This window comes from Hemitrygon akajei, chromosome 7 (assembly GCF_048418815.1).
Source record: "Hemitrygon akajei chromosome 7, sHemAka1.3, whole genome shotgun sequence".
Lineage (NCBI taxonomy): Eukaryota > Metazoa > Chordata > Chondrichthyes > Myliobatiformes > Dasyatidae > Hemitrygon > Hemitrygon akajei.
In genome coordinates, this window is record NC_133130.1 from 22,042,931 (window position 1) to 22,056,473 (window position 13,543).

General features: G+C 42.1%; 1 protein-coding gene across 7 annotated transcripts in view; it reads left to right on the plus strand.

Moving 5' to 3' along the window:
- Positions 1-13,543, plus strand: part of akt3a (v-akt murine thymoma viral oncogene homolog 3a) — a 442,785-nt gene that overhangs the window by 293,288 nt on the left and 135,954 nt on the right. For all 7 annotated transcript variants that reach the window (XM_073050478.1, XM_073050483.1, XM_073050481.1 and 4 more), the window contains one exon: positions 12,763-12,910. In XM_073050478.1, coding sequence (XP_072906579.1) covers positions 12,763-12,910 — 148 coding nt within the window. The remainder of the gene's footprint in view (positions 1-12,762; positions 12,911-13,543) is intronic.

Here is a 13,543-nt window from a genome sequence, read left to right on the forward strand (position 1 = left end):
CCCAGATTGGGCAAAACTATTCTGATCGGACCTCTTTAATCCATGTTTGGGCAATGATTTTGAAGAGCTATATTTGGTTTGGTATTGCTTTGCTGTTGTCAGATGTACCAAGATTCAGTGAAAAGCTTGTTTTGTATATTTTCATACGGATCAAAATCATTACAGAGTGCTTTGAGGTAGAACAAGGTAAAGTAATAATAATGTAAAATAAAGTGCAACAGCTATGGTATGTTGGCATTCTTAGCAAAAGGATTTGAGTACAGGAGCTGGGAGGTTCTACTGCAGTTGTACAAGGCCTTGGTGAGATTGCACCTAGGTGTAAACCCCTATTGTGTGCAGTTTTGGTCCCCTAATCTGAGGAAAGACATTCTTGCCATAGAGGGAGTACAGAGAAGGTTCACCAGATTGATTCCTGGGATGGCAGGACTTTCATATGAAGAAAGACTGGATCGACTAGGCTTATACTCACTGGAATTTAGAAGATTGAGGGGGGATCTTATTGAAACGTATAAAATTCTAAAGGGATTGGACAGGCTAGATGCAGGAAGATTGTTTCCGATGTTGGGTAAGTCCAGAACGAGGGGTCACAGTTTAAGGATAAAGGGGAAGCCTTTTAGGACCAAGTTGAGGAAAGACTTCTTCACACAGAGAGTGGTGAATCTGTGGAATTCTCTGCCACAGGAAACAGTTGAGGCCGGTTCATTGACTATATTTAAGAGGAAGTTAGATATGGCCCTTGTGGCTAAAGGGATCAAGGGGTATGGAGAGAAAGCAGGTACAGGGTTCTGAGTTGGATGATCAGCCATGATCATACTGAATGGTGGTGCAGGCTTGAAGGGCTGAATGGCCTACTCCTGCACCTATTTTCTATGTTTCTACAGAGAAAGTGCAAGATCATAATAAAGTAGATTGTGAGGTCAAGAGTCCTTATTATTCTTCAAGAGTCTGATAGCAGTGAGATGGAAGCTGTCCTTGACCCTGGTGGTACATGTTTCAGGCTTTTGTATTTTTTTGCCTGTTAGAGGGAAGAGGGAATATTTGGAGTGGATGGGGACTTTTCAAAAACAACGTGAAATGACTCCTTCATATAAAGGATGCTTTTCTAACATAAAATGCTACAGCACAGGAACAGGCCCTTTGGCCAAACACAATAAGTTAGTCATTAAATGTTCAGCAAAACTAATGCCTTCTGCCTCTATGGTGTCCATATCCTTCCATTTCCTGCATGTTGATCTGCTTATCTTCAGAGCCTTTTGAACGCCCCTGTTATATTTGCCTCCGCCATCACTCTGGAACATGCCTTCCAAGCACCAATGGCTCTGTGTGTGTGTATGTGTACATACACTCACACTCCCCCTTCTCCCCCTCTCTCCCTCCCCCTCCCCCTTCCTCTCTTCAGAAACAGAAGATGTCCATGCCTGCGTATGGTAAGACCAAGTCAATATTCTGATAGTGCTGCTCAGTGATAAGTAAGATTTATGCCCACACAAGTATTGGGTATGGATAATGTATATTACCATAATCTAATCATCTTATCTAAAACTTTGTTATGATTGCAGAAGTCTGTTACTGTCAAAATCCTGGGGGTCACTGATGATTTGAAGCTTAAAATGATTAGCCATGTATATTTTGTGGCAACAAATGTAGATCCAAATTTGGATGTACTGCACTACTGACTTGATATCCCAAAGCTCTTGTACCATCTGCAAGGCTTATCAAGAATGTACTGGATGATTGTAGCCTTAATGAGGCTAGATGCTGTCCAAGAAAGGATAAGTTGCTTCATTGGAATTCTCCAACCCTTCTCCACCATAGAACAAAAAGGGCCCTTTGATCCAGAATGTCGTACTGACTATCCTTTTAAACTACTCCAATATCAATCTAACCCTTCCCTCCTTCATTGTCCATAACCCTCCATTGTTCTTTCACCTGTGTTCTTTTTTTAAGAGTCTCTTAATATATCAGCCTCTACTGCCACCCTGAGCAGTGCATTCCACATACAGTGTTGCTAGAAAGTTTGTGAACCCTGTGGACTTTTCTCTATTTCTGCATAAATTACGTAAAATGTGTGATGCACCATCAATAACTCACTCTGAGACGTAAGAAGCGAGGTATCGGCTTTTATTGACTGGAAGAATGAACAACACTACATCCTGGAGAATGAGGCCGGGCATCAGGCCTCAATCGCCTTTATACAGAGGTCTGTGGGAGGAGCCACAGGAGCAGTCCAGACAGGTATATGTAGTTCACCACAATGTGATTAGATCTTCACATAAGGCCTAAAACTAGGTAAAGAGAATGCAATTAAATAAATAACTGAAAACATTCTACTTGTGTTGTTTGAATTTCCAGCATCTGCAGATTTCCTCGTGTTTGCTACTGGTTCATTTAATTATTGAGAAAAATAATCCAATATTGCATGTATTTGTTGAAAAAGTATGTGAACCATTGCTTTCAGTAACTGGTGTGACCCTCTTGTACAGCAATAACTTCAACCAAATGTTTCTGGTAACTATGGATCTGTCCTGTACATCGGCTTGGAGGAATTCTGGGATGTTGGTGGGCTTGCTTGCATGAACTACTTGCTTGAGGTCCTTCCACAATATTTCTGTAAGATTAAGGCCAGGACTTTGACTTGCCCATTCCAAAATATGATTTTTTTTTTCTTTTTAAACCATTCTGTTGTTTATTTACTGTTGTCTTGTTGCATTATCCAACTTCTATTAAGCTTCTCCTATGCAGTGTCTTGATACAATTGTGAATTTGTTCTCTCAATGGTTGCAAGCTGTCTAGGCCCTGAGACAGCAAAGCAGCCCCAAACTATGCTGCTCCCTTCACCATGCTTCATAGTTGGGATAAGGTTTTGGTGTTTGTACGCAGTGCCCTTTTTCCTTCAAATTTAGCAATGTGCACTTCTGCCAGAAAAAATCTGACTTTTGTCTCGTCTGTCCACAGAACATGATTTTTTTGGAGAGCAGTGGTTTCCTCCGTGGTGTCCTTCCATGAACAGAGATTTCTGCAAGATCTAGAGATTTTTGCTGTTACCCTTAAGTTCTTTTTCACCTCCTTCAGCATTGCACGTTGTGCTCTTGGTGTGATTTTTGCAGGATGTCCACTCCTAGGGAGATTAGCAACAGAACTGAGTGTCTTCCATCTGTAGACAGTTTTTCTTACCGTAGACTGATGAACACTCAGGTCTTTTGAAATGTTGTTGTAGCCTTTTCCAGCTTCATGCATCTCTATAATTCTTCTTCTAAGATCCTCTGTAAGTTGTTTTGATTGAAGCACCACACCAACCTTAACCAGCCCTTCACCTAGTGCGGCAATGTTGAGGAACCTGTGGATTTGGATCCCATGTTCCATCATGCCTCCAGAAAGCCATGCTGACTATCCCTAATATGAGATTGTTGTTCTTAAAATAGTCATAAAAGCCTGTCCATATTTATAAACTTGAATCAATGAGGGAGACTCAACAGCTGTGGCAGGCTTGAATGCTATCACCTCTTGCAAAGTGAAATTAAGTGGTATAGGTGACAACAGGGCTTTGCTTCCAGATGAGTTAATTGCCTTCTATGCTTGCTTGGACAATCAAGAAATGGAAAAGGTATCATAAGAACATAAGAAATAGGAGCAGGAGTAGGCCATCTGGCCCATTGAGCCTGCCCCGCCATGCAATAAGATCATGGCTGACCTGTCCATAAACTCAGCTCCATCTACCTTGCCTTTTCCCCATAACCCTTAATTCCCTTACTATGTAAAAACCTATCTAACTGTTTCTTAAATATATTTAGTGAAGAAGCCTCAACTGCTTCTCTGGGCAGGGAATTCCACAGATTCACCACTCTCTGGGAAAAACAGTTTCTCTTCATCTCCGTCTTAAATCTTCTCCCCTGAATCTTGAGGCAATGTCCCCCAGTTCTAGTCTCACCTACCAATGGAAACAACTTTCTTACTTCTATCTGATCTATCCCTTTCAAAATTTTGTATGTTTCCATAAGATCCCCTTTCATTCTTCTGAACTCCAGAGATTACAGTCCCAGGCTACTCAATCTCTCCTCGTAGGTTAACCCCTTCATCCCTGGAATCAACCTGGTGAACCACCTCTGCATTGCCTCCAACGCCAGTATATCCTTCCTCAAGTATGGAGACCAGAACTGCACACAGTACTCCAGGTGCGGCCTCACCAGTACCCTGTATAAGTTGCAGCATGACCTCCCTGCTCTTGAATTCAGTCCCTCTAGCAATGAAGGCCAAAATTCTGTTTGCCTTCTTAATAACCTGTTGTACCTGCAAGCCAACTTTTTGCAATTCATGAACAAGCACTCCCAAGTCCCTCTGCACAACAGCATGCTGCAATCTTTCACCATTAAAATAATAATCTGCTCTTCTATTATTCCTTCCAAAGTAGTTGATCTCGCATTTACCAACATTGTATTCCATCTGCCAGACTTTGGCCCACTCACTTAACCTATCTATATCCCTCTGCAGACTTTCCACATCCTCTGTACAATTTGCTTTTCCACTCAGTTTAGTGCCATCAGCAAATTTTACCACACTACACTCAGTCCCCTCTTCCAAATCATCATTGTAAATGGTAAACAGCTTCAGGCCCAGCACCGACCCCTGCGGCACCCCACTCACCACTAACTGCCAACCGGAGGAACACCCATTTATACCAACTTTGTGCCTTCTATTGGCTAACCAATCCACTATCCACACCAATACACTTCCTCCGACTCGATGCATCGGTATCTTATTTATAAGTCTCTTGTGTGGCACCTTATCGAACGCCTTCTGGAAATCCAAGTATATGACATCCACTCATTCCCCTCTATCCACTGCACTATTAGTCAAACAGGACTGCTGTTTCTGAATCCATGTTGCGTCTGTCTAATGGAACCACTCCTTCCTAAATGTTGCGCTATTTCTTCCTTAATGACAGCTTTAAGCATTTTCCCGACTACAGATGTTAAGCTAACTGGCCTATAGTTGCTCGTCTTTTGCTTACATCCTTTTTAAAAAAGTGGCGTGACATTTGCTGTCTTCCAATCTGCTGGGACCTGCCCAGAGCCTAGAGAATTTTGGTAAATGATAATCAACGCTTCTACTATAACCTCTGCCAACTTGTTGATCTTTAACCTCTCGCTTCTGTAGTCTGAGGTACCCACCTGCTTCAAGCAGAGTTCAATTTTACCAGTGCCCAAGTAGAGCACAGTAACCTGCCTGAATGACACTCATCCAGTAGCACTTATATCCACAATGAAAAAGTAGTTTGAGAGGTTGATGATGAAATATATCAACTCCTGCCTGAGAAGCAACTTGAATCCTTGTATGTTCCCTCCCAAGTCATACCTCATCTCGATGACACTTCTTCCTGGTTGCTCGGTCAAAATCCTGGAATTTCCTATCAAATAGTATAAAAAACACCTTTAACAATGTAAACCTTTAACATACCTTCTATGTAAATGTTGTGATTTGAAATAGTGGAGCCAATTTTCTGTTATTTAAAATGCTTTCTAAATTGTCTATGGGTTTTGTCCTTATGAAGAAGAAGAAGAAAGTGTGAAGTACAAGTACAGCAAGGCAGAAGGGTGGGCATAATGGATAGTCCAAAGTAACAAAGTGGCGTTTTGTGGAATAGTGGCAAGATGAGGTACTATTACAAAGGATATAATGAAAGGATTTAATGAAATTGTCGAGGAAATAATTTAGATGAGGCAAAGTGCATGTTGGAAGAAGGTGGAAAAGGGAGCAAATAGCGTTGACTTTACACTAGGTGACAAAAAAGTGAGTTTCTTTTAGTCCCTGTTCTTTAAAACCACTTTTTCTAATGGTGTTCTTTTGGAGCTGTTTTGAATTGTGTTTTGCCAACATCTTTGCTTCACAGATGTTAGAAATTACTTCAGAGAAGATGAAGTAAGAATGTTTATTTTCTTTAAAGTGGAGGTCAGCTAAATCAATATCAACAGTGTCTTGTTAATGTTGCACATTCTGATAACCAAACAAATTATAATGAGTATAATGCTCTGTTTTCTTAATGTTTTCTGAAATATAAGAACAAAAGTGCACACTTTATTTATCTTCCTCCTCTTCCCTTGTACATGGCAAACATTTTTTTTAAAAGCTATTTTTGAAGTTTGCCTATTGATTTTGCTCTACATTGAACAGAAGCTGCTCAAATCCAAAGAAGAATATTCTAGCAGTTCTGTTGACTAAAAGATAAAGGCACCTGGGAGATTATGAACTTCATCTAAACTCACTGTCTCTGATGGTCTGGGCCACTTTGAGTGTGAGATGGTCTGTGATGCCAAAGGCACTAACTCACCTTTCTCATATTTAAAATAAGGGAAGGAAAAACCTGAGATGGCCATTAATAATAACACAAATTAAAAATGTTTGCATATCTGTTTTAATGCTTTATTTTTTCAGAAAACAAAAAAAGTGTATTTTTATAACCATATAACAATCACAGCACGGAAACAGGCCATTCCGGCCCTCCTAGTCCGTGCCGAACTCTTAATCTCACCTAGTCCCACCTACCCGCACTCAGCCCATAACCCTCCACTCCTTTCCTATCCATATACCTATCCAATTTTACCTTAAATGACACAACTGATCTGGCCTCTACTACTTCTACAGGAAGCTCATTCCACACAGCTATCACTCTCTGAGTAAAGAAATACCCCCTCGTGTTTCCCTTAAACTTTTGCCCCCTAACTCTCAAATCATGTCCTCTCGTTTGAATCTCCCCTACTCTCAATGGAAACAGCCTATTCACGTCAACTCTATCTATCCCTCTCAACATTTTAAATACCTCGATCAAATCCCCCCTCAACCTTCTACGCTCCAATGAATAGAGACCTAACTTGTTCAACCTTTCTCTGTAACTTAAGTGCTGAAACCCTGGTAACATCCTAGTAAATCGTCTCTGCACTCTCTCTAATTTATTGATATCTTTCCTATAATTCGGTGACCAGAACTGTACACAATATTCCAAATTTGGCCTTACCAATGCCTTGTACAATTTTAACATTACATCCCAACTTCTGTACTCAATGCTCTGATTTATAAAGGCCAGCGTTCCAAAAGCCTTCTTCACCACCCTATCTACATGAGACTCCACCTTCAGGGAACTATGCACTGTTATTCCTAGATCTCTCTGTTCCACTGCATTCCTCAATGCCCTACCATTTACCCTGTATGTTCTATTTGGATTATTCCTGCCAAAATGTAGAACCTCACACTTCTCAGCATTAAACTCCATCTGCCAACGTTCAGCCCATTCTTCTAACCGGCATAAATCTCCCTGCAAGCTTTGAAAACCCACCTCATTATCCACAACACCTCCTACCTTAGTATCATCAGCATACTTACTAATCCAATTTACCACCCCATCATCCAGATCATTTATGTATATTACAAACAACATTGGGCCCAAAACAGATCCCTGAGGCACCCCGCTAGTCACCGGCCTCCATCCCGATAAACAATTATCCACCACTACTCTCTGGCATCTCCCATCTAGCCACTGTTGAATCCATTTTATTACTCCAGCACTAATACCTAACGACTGAACCTTCTTAACTAACCTTCCATGTGGAACTTTGTCAAAGGCCTTGCTGAAGTCCATATAGACTACATCCACTGCCTTACCCTCGTCAACATTCCTCGTAACTACTTCAAAAAATTCAATAAGGTTTGTCAAACATGACCTTCCACGCACAAATCCATGCTGGCTACTCCTAATCAGATCCTGTCTATCCAGATAATTATAAATACTATCTCTAAGAATACTTTCCATTAATTTACCCACCACTGATGTCAAACTGACAGGTCTATAATTGCCAGGCTTACTTCTAGAACCCTTTTTAAACAATGGAACCACATGAGCAATACGCCAATCCTCCGGCACAATCCCTGTTTCTAATGACATCTGAAAGATCTCCGTCAGAGCTCCTGCTATCTCTACACAAACTTCCCTCAAGGTCCTGGGGAATATCCGGTCAGGACCCGGAGATTTATCCACTTTTAAATTTCTTAAAAGCGCCAGTACTTCCACCTCTTTAATTGTCATAGGTTCCATAACTTCCTTACTTGTTTCCCACACCTTACACCATTCGATATCCTTCTCCTTAGTGAATACCGAAGAGAAGAAATCGTTCAAAATCTCTCCCATCTCCCTCGGCTCCACACATAGCTGACCACCCTGATTCTCTAAGGGACCAATTTTATCCCTCACTATCCTCTTGCTTTTAATATAACTGTAGAAGCCTTTCGGATTTACTTCCACCTTATTTGCCAAACCAAACTCGTAACTTCTTTTAGCTTTTCTAATCTCTTTCTTAAGTTTCCTTTTACATTCTTTATATTCCTCGAGCAATTCCTTTACTCCATGCTGCCTATATCTATTGTAGACATCCCTCTTTTTTCGAACCAAGTTTCTAATATCCCTTGAAAACCATGGCGCTTTCAAACCTTTAATCTTTCCTTTCAACCGAACAGGAACATAAAGATTCTGTACCCTCATAATTTCACCCTTAAATGACCTCCATTTCTCTATTACATCCTTCCCATAAAACAACTTGACCCATTCCACTCTCTCTAAATCCCTGCGCATCTCCTCAAAGTTAGCCTTTCTCCAATCAAAAATCTCAACTCTAGGTCCAGTCCTGTCCTTCTCCATAATTATATTGAAGCTAATGCTATTGTGATCACTGGACCCGAAGTGCTCCCCAACACATACATCTGTCAGCTGACCTATCGCATTCCCTAACAGGAGATCCAACACTGCCCCATCTCTAGTCGGTACTTCTATGTATTGTTGCAAAAAGCTATCCTGCACACATTTCACAAACTCTAAACCATCCAGCCCTTTTACAGAATGAGCTTCCCAATCTATGTGTGGAAAATTAAAATCTCCCACAATCACCACCTTGTGTTTACTACAAATATCTGCTATCTCCTTACACATTTGCTCTTCCAACTCACGCTCCCCATTAGGTGGCCTATAATACACTCCTATCAGTGTTACTACACCTTTCCCATTCCTCAATTCCACCCAAATAGCCTCCCTAGAGGAGCTCTGTAATCTATCCTTCCAAAGCACCGCCATAAGATTTTCTCGGACAAGCAATGCAACACCTCCTCCTCTGGCCCCTCCTACTCTATCACACCTGAAGCAACTAAATCCAGGAATATTTAGTTGCCAATCACACCCTTCCTGCAACCATGTTTCACTAATAGCTACAACATCATAATTCCATGTATCAATCCACACTTTAAGCTCATCCACCTTTCTTACAATGCTCCTAGCATTAAAATAGATACATTTAAGATACTCTCCACCTCCTCCTCTCTTTTCATCCCTAGCAATGCATTCAAATTTATTATCCTTTTCTTTCTTCTCCCCTACAACTTCGGGCTGAGCGCATCCCTCCTCCATCACCTGCCTGTCCTCCCTCACACACGGTCTACTTACTTGCTCTACTGGTGAACTAACCTCCTCTCCCATAGTTTCCTCAAATTGATTTCCGCCCCCCCATCTTACTAGTTTAAAGTCTGCCCCGTAGCCCTAGCAAACCTCCCCGCTAGGATATTGGTCCCCCCAGGATTCAAGTGTAACCCGTCCTTCTTGAACAGGTCACGCCTGCCCCAGAAGAGGTCCCAATGATCCAGAAACTTGAATCCCTGCCCCCTGCTCCAATCCCTCAACCACGCATTCATCCTCCACCTAATTCCATTCCTACTCTCACTGTCGCGTGGTACAGGCAGTAATCCCGAGATTACTACCTTTGCGGTCCTTCTTCTTAACTGCCTTCCTAACTCCCTATACTCTCGTTTCAGGACCTCTTCCCCTTTCCTACCTATGTCATTGGTACCTACATGTACCACGACCTCTGGCTCCTCACCCTCCCACTTCAGGATATCTTGGACGCGATCAGAAACGTCCCGGACCCTGGCACCAGGGAGGCAAACTACCATCCGGGACTCCCGATCACCTCCACAGAACCGCCTGTCTGAACCCCTGACTATCGAGTCCCCTATTACTATGGTCCTCTTTCTTCTATCCCTACCCTTCTGAGCTACAGGGCCGTCCTCTGTGCCGGAGGCCCGGCCACTGTCACTTCCTCCAGGTAGGCTGTCCCCCCCAACAGTACTCAAACATGAGTACTTATTGTCAAGGGGTACAGCCACTGGGGTACTCTCTAGTACCTGCCCCTTCCCCTTCCTGATCGTGACCCACCTATCTGCCTCCCGTGGCCCCGGAGTGACCACCTGCCTGTAACTCCTCTCTATCACCTCCTCACTCTCCCTGACCAGGCGAAGGTCATCGAGCTGCAGCTCCAGTTCCCCAATTCGGTCCCTCAGGAGCTGCAGTTCGGCGCACCTGGCGCAGATGTGGACGTCCGGGAGGCTCGGAGACTCCAGGATCTCCCACATCCGACACCGAGAACAACAAGCTGCCCTCACACTCATACCTCCCGAATAACTGAAAATAACAAGAACTAAAAGATAAGCCTACTGTGCCCTCTTCCGCCTAAGCCCTACACTCTGCTCCCGGCTCACTCCGCTGCCCGCAAACGAAGCTGCCCGCTGCTTAAGGCTGCGTTCTTTTTATATCTTCCCTCCTTCCCAGGCCTCCTTCACGCGCCTGCGCAGTCCCGCCTCTCAGAACTCCGATCTGAGAAGCAATTTGAAAATGGCCGCCGCCGCACTTCTTCTCAGCCTCGCTGTCCTCTTCCAAAAGAGAACTGCCTCACTCCTTCTCTCCTTTTTATATCTTCCCTCCTTCCCAGGCCTCCTTCACGCGCCTGCGCAGTCCCGCCTCTCAGAACTCCGATCTGAGAAGCAATTTGAAAATGGCCGCCGCCGCACTTCTTCTCAGCCTCGCTGTCCTCTTCCAAAAGAGGAATATAACCTCTTTTGCTGTTGAATATAACCATATAACCATATAACAATCACAGCACGGAAACAGGCCATTCCGGCCCTCCTAGTCCGTGCCGAACTCTTAATCTCACCTAGTCCCACCTACCCGCACTCAGCCCATAACCCTCCACTCCTTTCCTGTCCATATACCTATCCAATTTTACCTTAAATGACACAACTGAACTGGCCTCTACTACTTCTACAGGAAGCTCATTCCACACAGCTATCACTCTCTGAGTAAAGAAATACCCCCTCGTGTTTCCCTTAAACTTTTGCCCCCTAACTCTCAAATCATGTCCTCTCGTTTGAATATGTTTTTTTAAGTCACGAATAAGCTTATGATTGGAAGTATTTTATTGTAAGTTTGGTTTTGTAGCACTTGTATCCACCAGTTGTGTTTTAGGATGCATGGGACTGTAGGTTTCCTTGGACTTAAGGTTGAATGTTATCGTTGGGCTTTGTGATCAGTGACTCTGAAATTGTCAGATTCAAAGGAACATAATGACGATAAATACATAGAGTAATTCTAAATTTTGCACTGAAGTAGTGTAGTATAAGTTTAGGCTGATTATTAAGGCCAAATGGCTTTTAATCACATGAAATATTAGTGATTAAGAGCTGTAATGTTGTAGATGATCAAAAATTTATTCTTCAATTACTTGAGTAAAATTAGTGCAAAATTGTATCTAAATGATTAATTGTCTCATTAATAATTTGCACAATTTCATGTCAAATTTGTGTTTTAGCAATCCTACTTGTATGACAGCTAATTTGTACAGTACTGTGGAAAACCTAGGGTTGAATCTAGAGGCATTTAGTGGAAAATAGATTTAATTCTGAGGGATAATTACCGTAGATTCCGGACTACAGAGCGCACCTGATTAAAAGCCGCTGGCTCTAATTTTAGAAAGAAAATCAATTTTTTACTTGTACAGGCCGCACCGGATTTTAGGCCGCACCGGATTTTCGGCCGCAGGTGTCCCACGTTGTAATATGAGATATTTACACAGAAAGATATTACACGTGAGGATTTTTTAACTTTTAATTAAATCCATATGGTAACATAAACAAATACATATTGCAAATGCTTTTTTTCGAACCGTGCCTGTAACGCGGCTACTTTTAAATATACGTTGCGTATACTTTTTTATTGAACAACATTCCAATATCTCCTAACGACTGGTAAAAATAGCCTACCAGGAAAAGTTATTGATCGCCTTTAACTTAAAAGCAGCGTTTTGGCTCCGCCGCTCGCCCCCGCCGTCCCGTTTATCGCAAACGGCATTTTTCCCACAAGACGCGGCGAAACCGGGTGTGACGTCATAGCATCCCGGGATGTAGTATAGAAAACAAATATAGTTAAAACTCTTCTAACTTTAACTAGAAAATGAATTACTAAGCGAAAATATTATAAACTAAATAACTGCCATAAAGGCAGCACAATGCTTTTCTTCGAGTGTTTTCCATGTTGATGAGGGTGAGTACAAATGACTGATTTACAATAATTTAATTGTGAAAGTGCGCTTGATTTATCGTACAATTTCATTGGACCTCTGTGAACTACTCATCAATTTTATTGGTCTACTGTTACAAGGCAAAATGTTTTTGGCGGCATGAAAAAAATCATGTATTAGCCGCACCGTATTAAAGGCCGCAGAGTTCAAAGCTGTTCAAAATGTGGGAAAAAAGTAGCGGCTTATAATCCGACATCTACGGTAATCAATTTTGCCCATTATTTTTGCTATCTTCTCATACAAAGCAACAGAAATCTTGAAAGCACACAAGTCTTCAAAGAGTTTGCATTAATCCAAAGGAACTTTTGTTTTATACACACAGGGAAGAATGGACAGAAGCTATTCAAGCAGTAGCAGATAGACTTCAAAGGCAAGAGGAAGATCGAATGAACTGTAGCTCCGGTCCCAATCTAGATATTACAGGGGAGGATGAAATGGACACTTCTCTCAGTCATCCTAAACGCAGAGTGGTAAGATCAATTATTGCTGCTATTAAGATGTATATCTCAATAACCACATTAAAAAAAATTCCGATCTCTAACTTTTATTTGTACAGTCCAAATCAGGTTTATTGTCACCGGCATGTGTAGTGAAATTTGTTAACTTAGCAGCAGCAGTTCAATCCAATACGTAATACACAAGAAAAATAAATATATTGCAGTATGCGTATATTGCATAGATTAAAAAAAAGTGAAAAAACAGAAATAATGTCTACTAAAAAAAAAGTGAGGTAGTGTTCATGGGTTCAATGTCCATTTAGGAATTTGATAGCAGAGGGGAAACAAGGACGTGCCCTAAGTGCTGGGGGTCCTTAATAATGGGCACTGCCTTTATGAGATACCGCTCCTTGCAGGTGTCCTGGGTATTTTGTAGGCTACTACCCAAGATGGAGCTGACTAAATTTATGACCCTCTGCAGCTTCTTTTGGTCCTGTACAGTACCCCCCCCCCCCCCCATACCAGATGGTGATCTAGCCCGTCAGGATGCTTTCCATGATACATCTGTGGAGGATTTTGATTTCTTGACATATCAAATCTCTTCAAACTCCTAACGAAGTATAGTTGCTGTCTTGTTTTCTTTATTGCTGCATCGATATGTTGGGA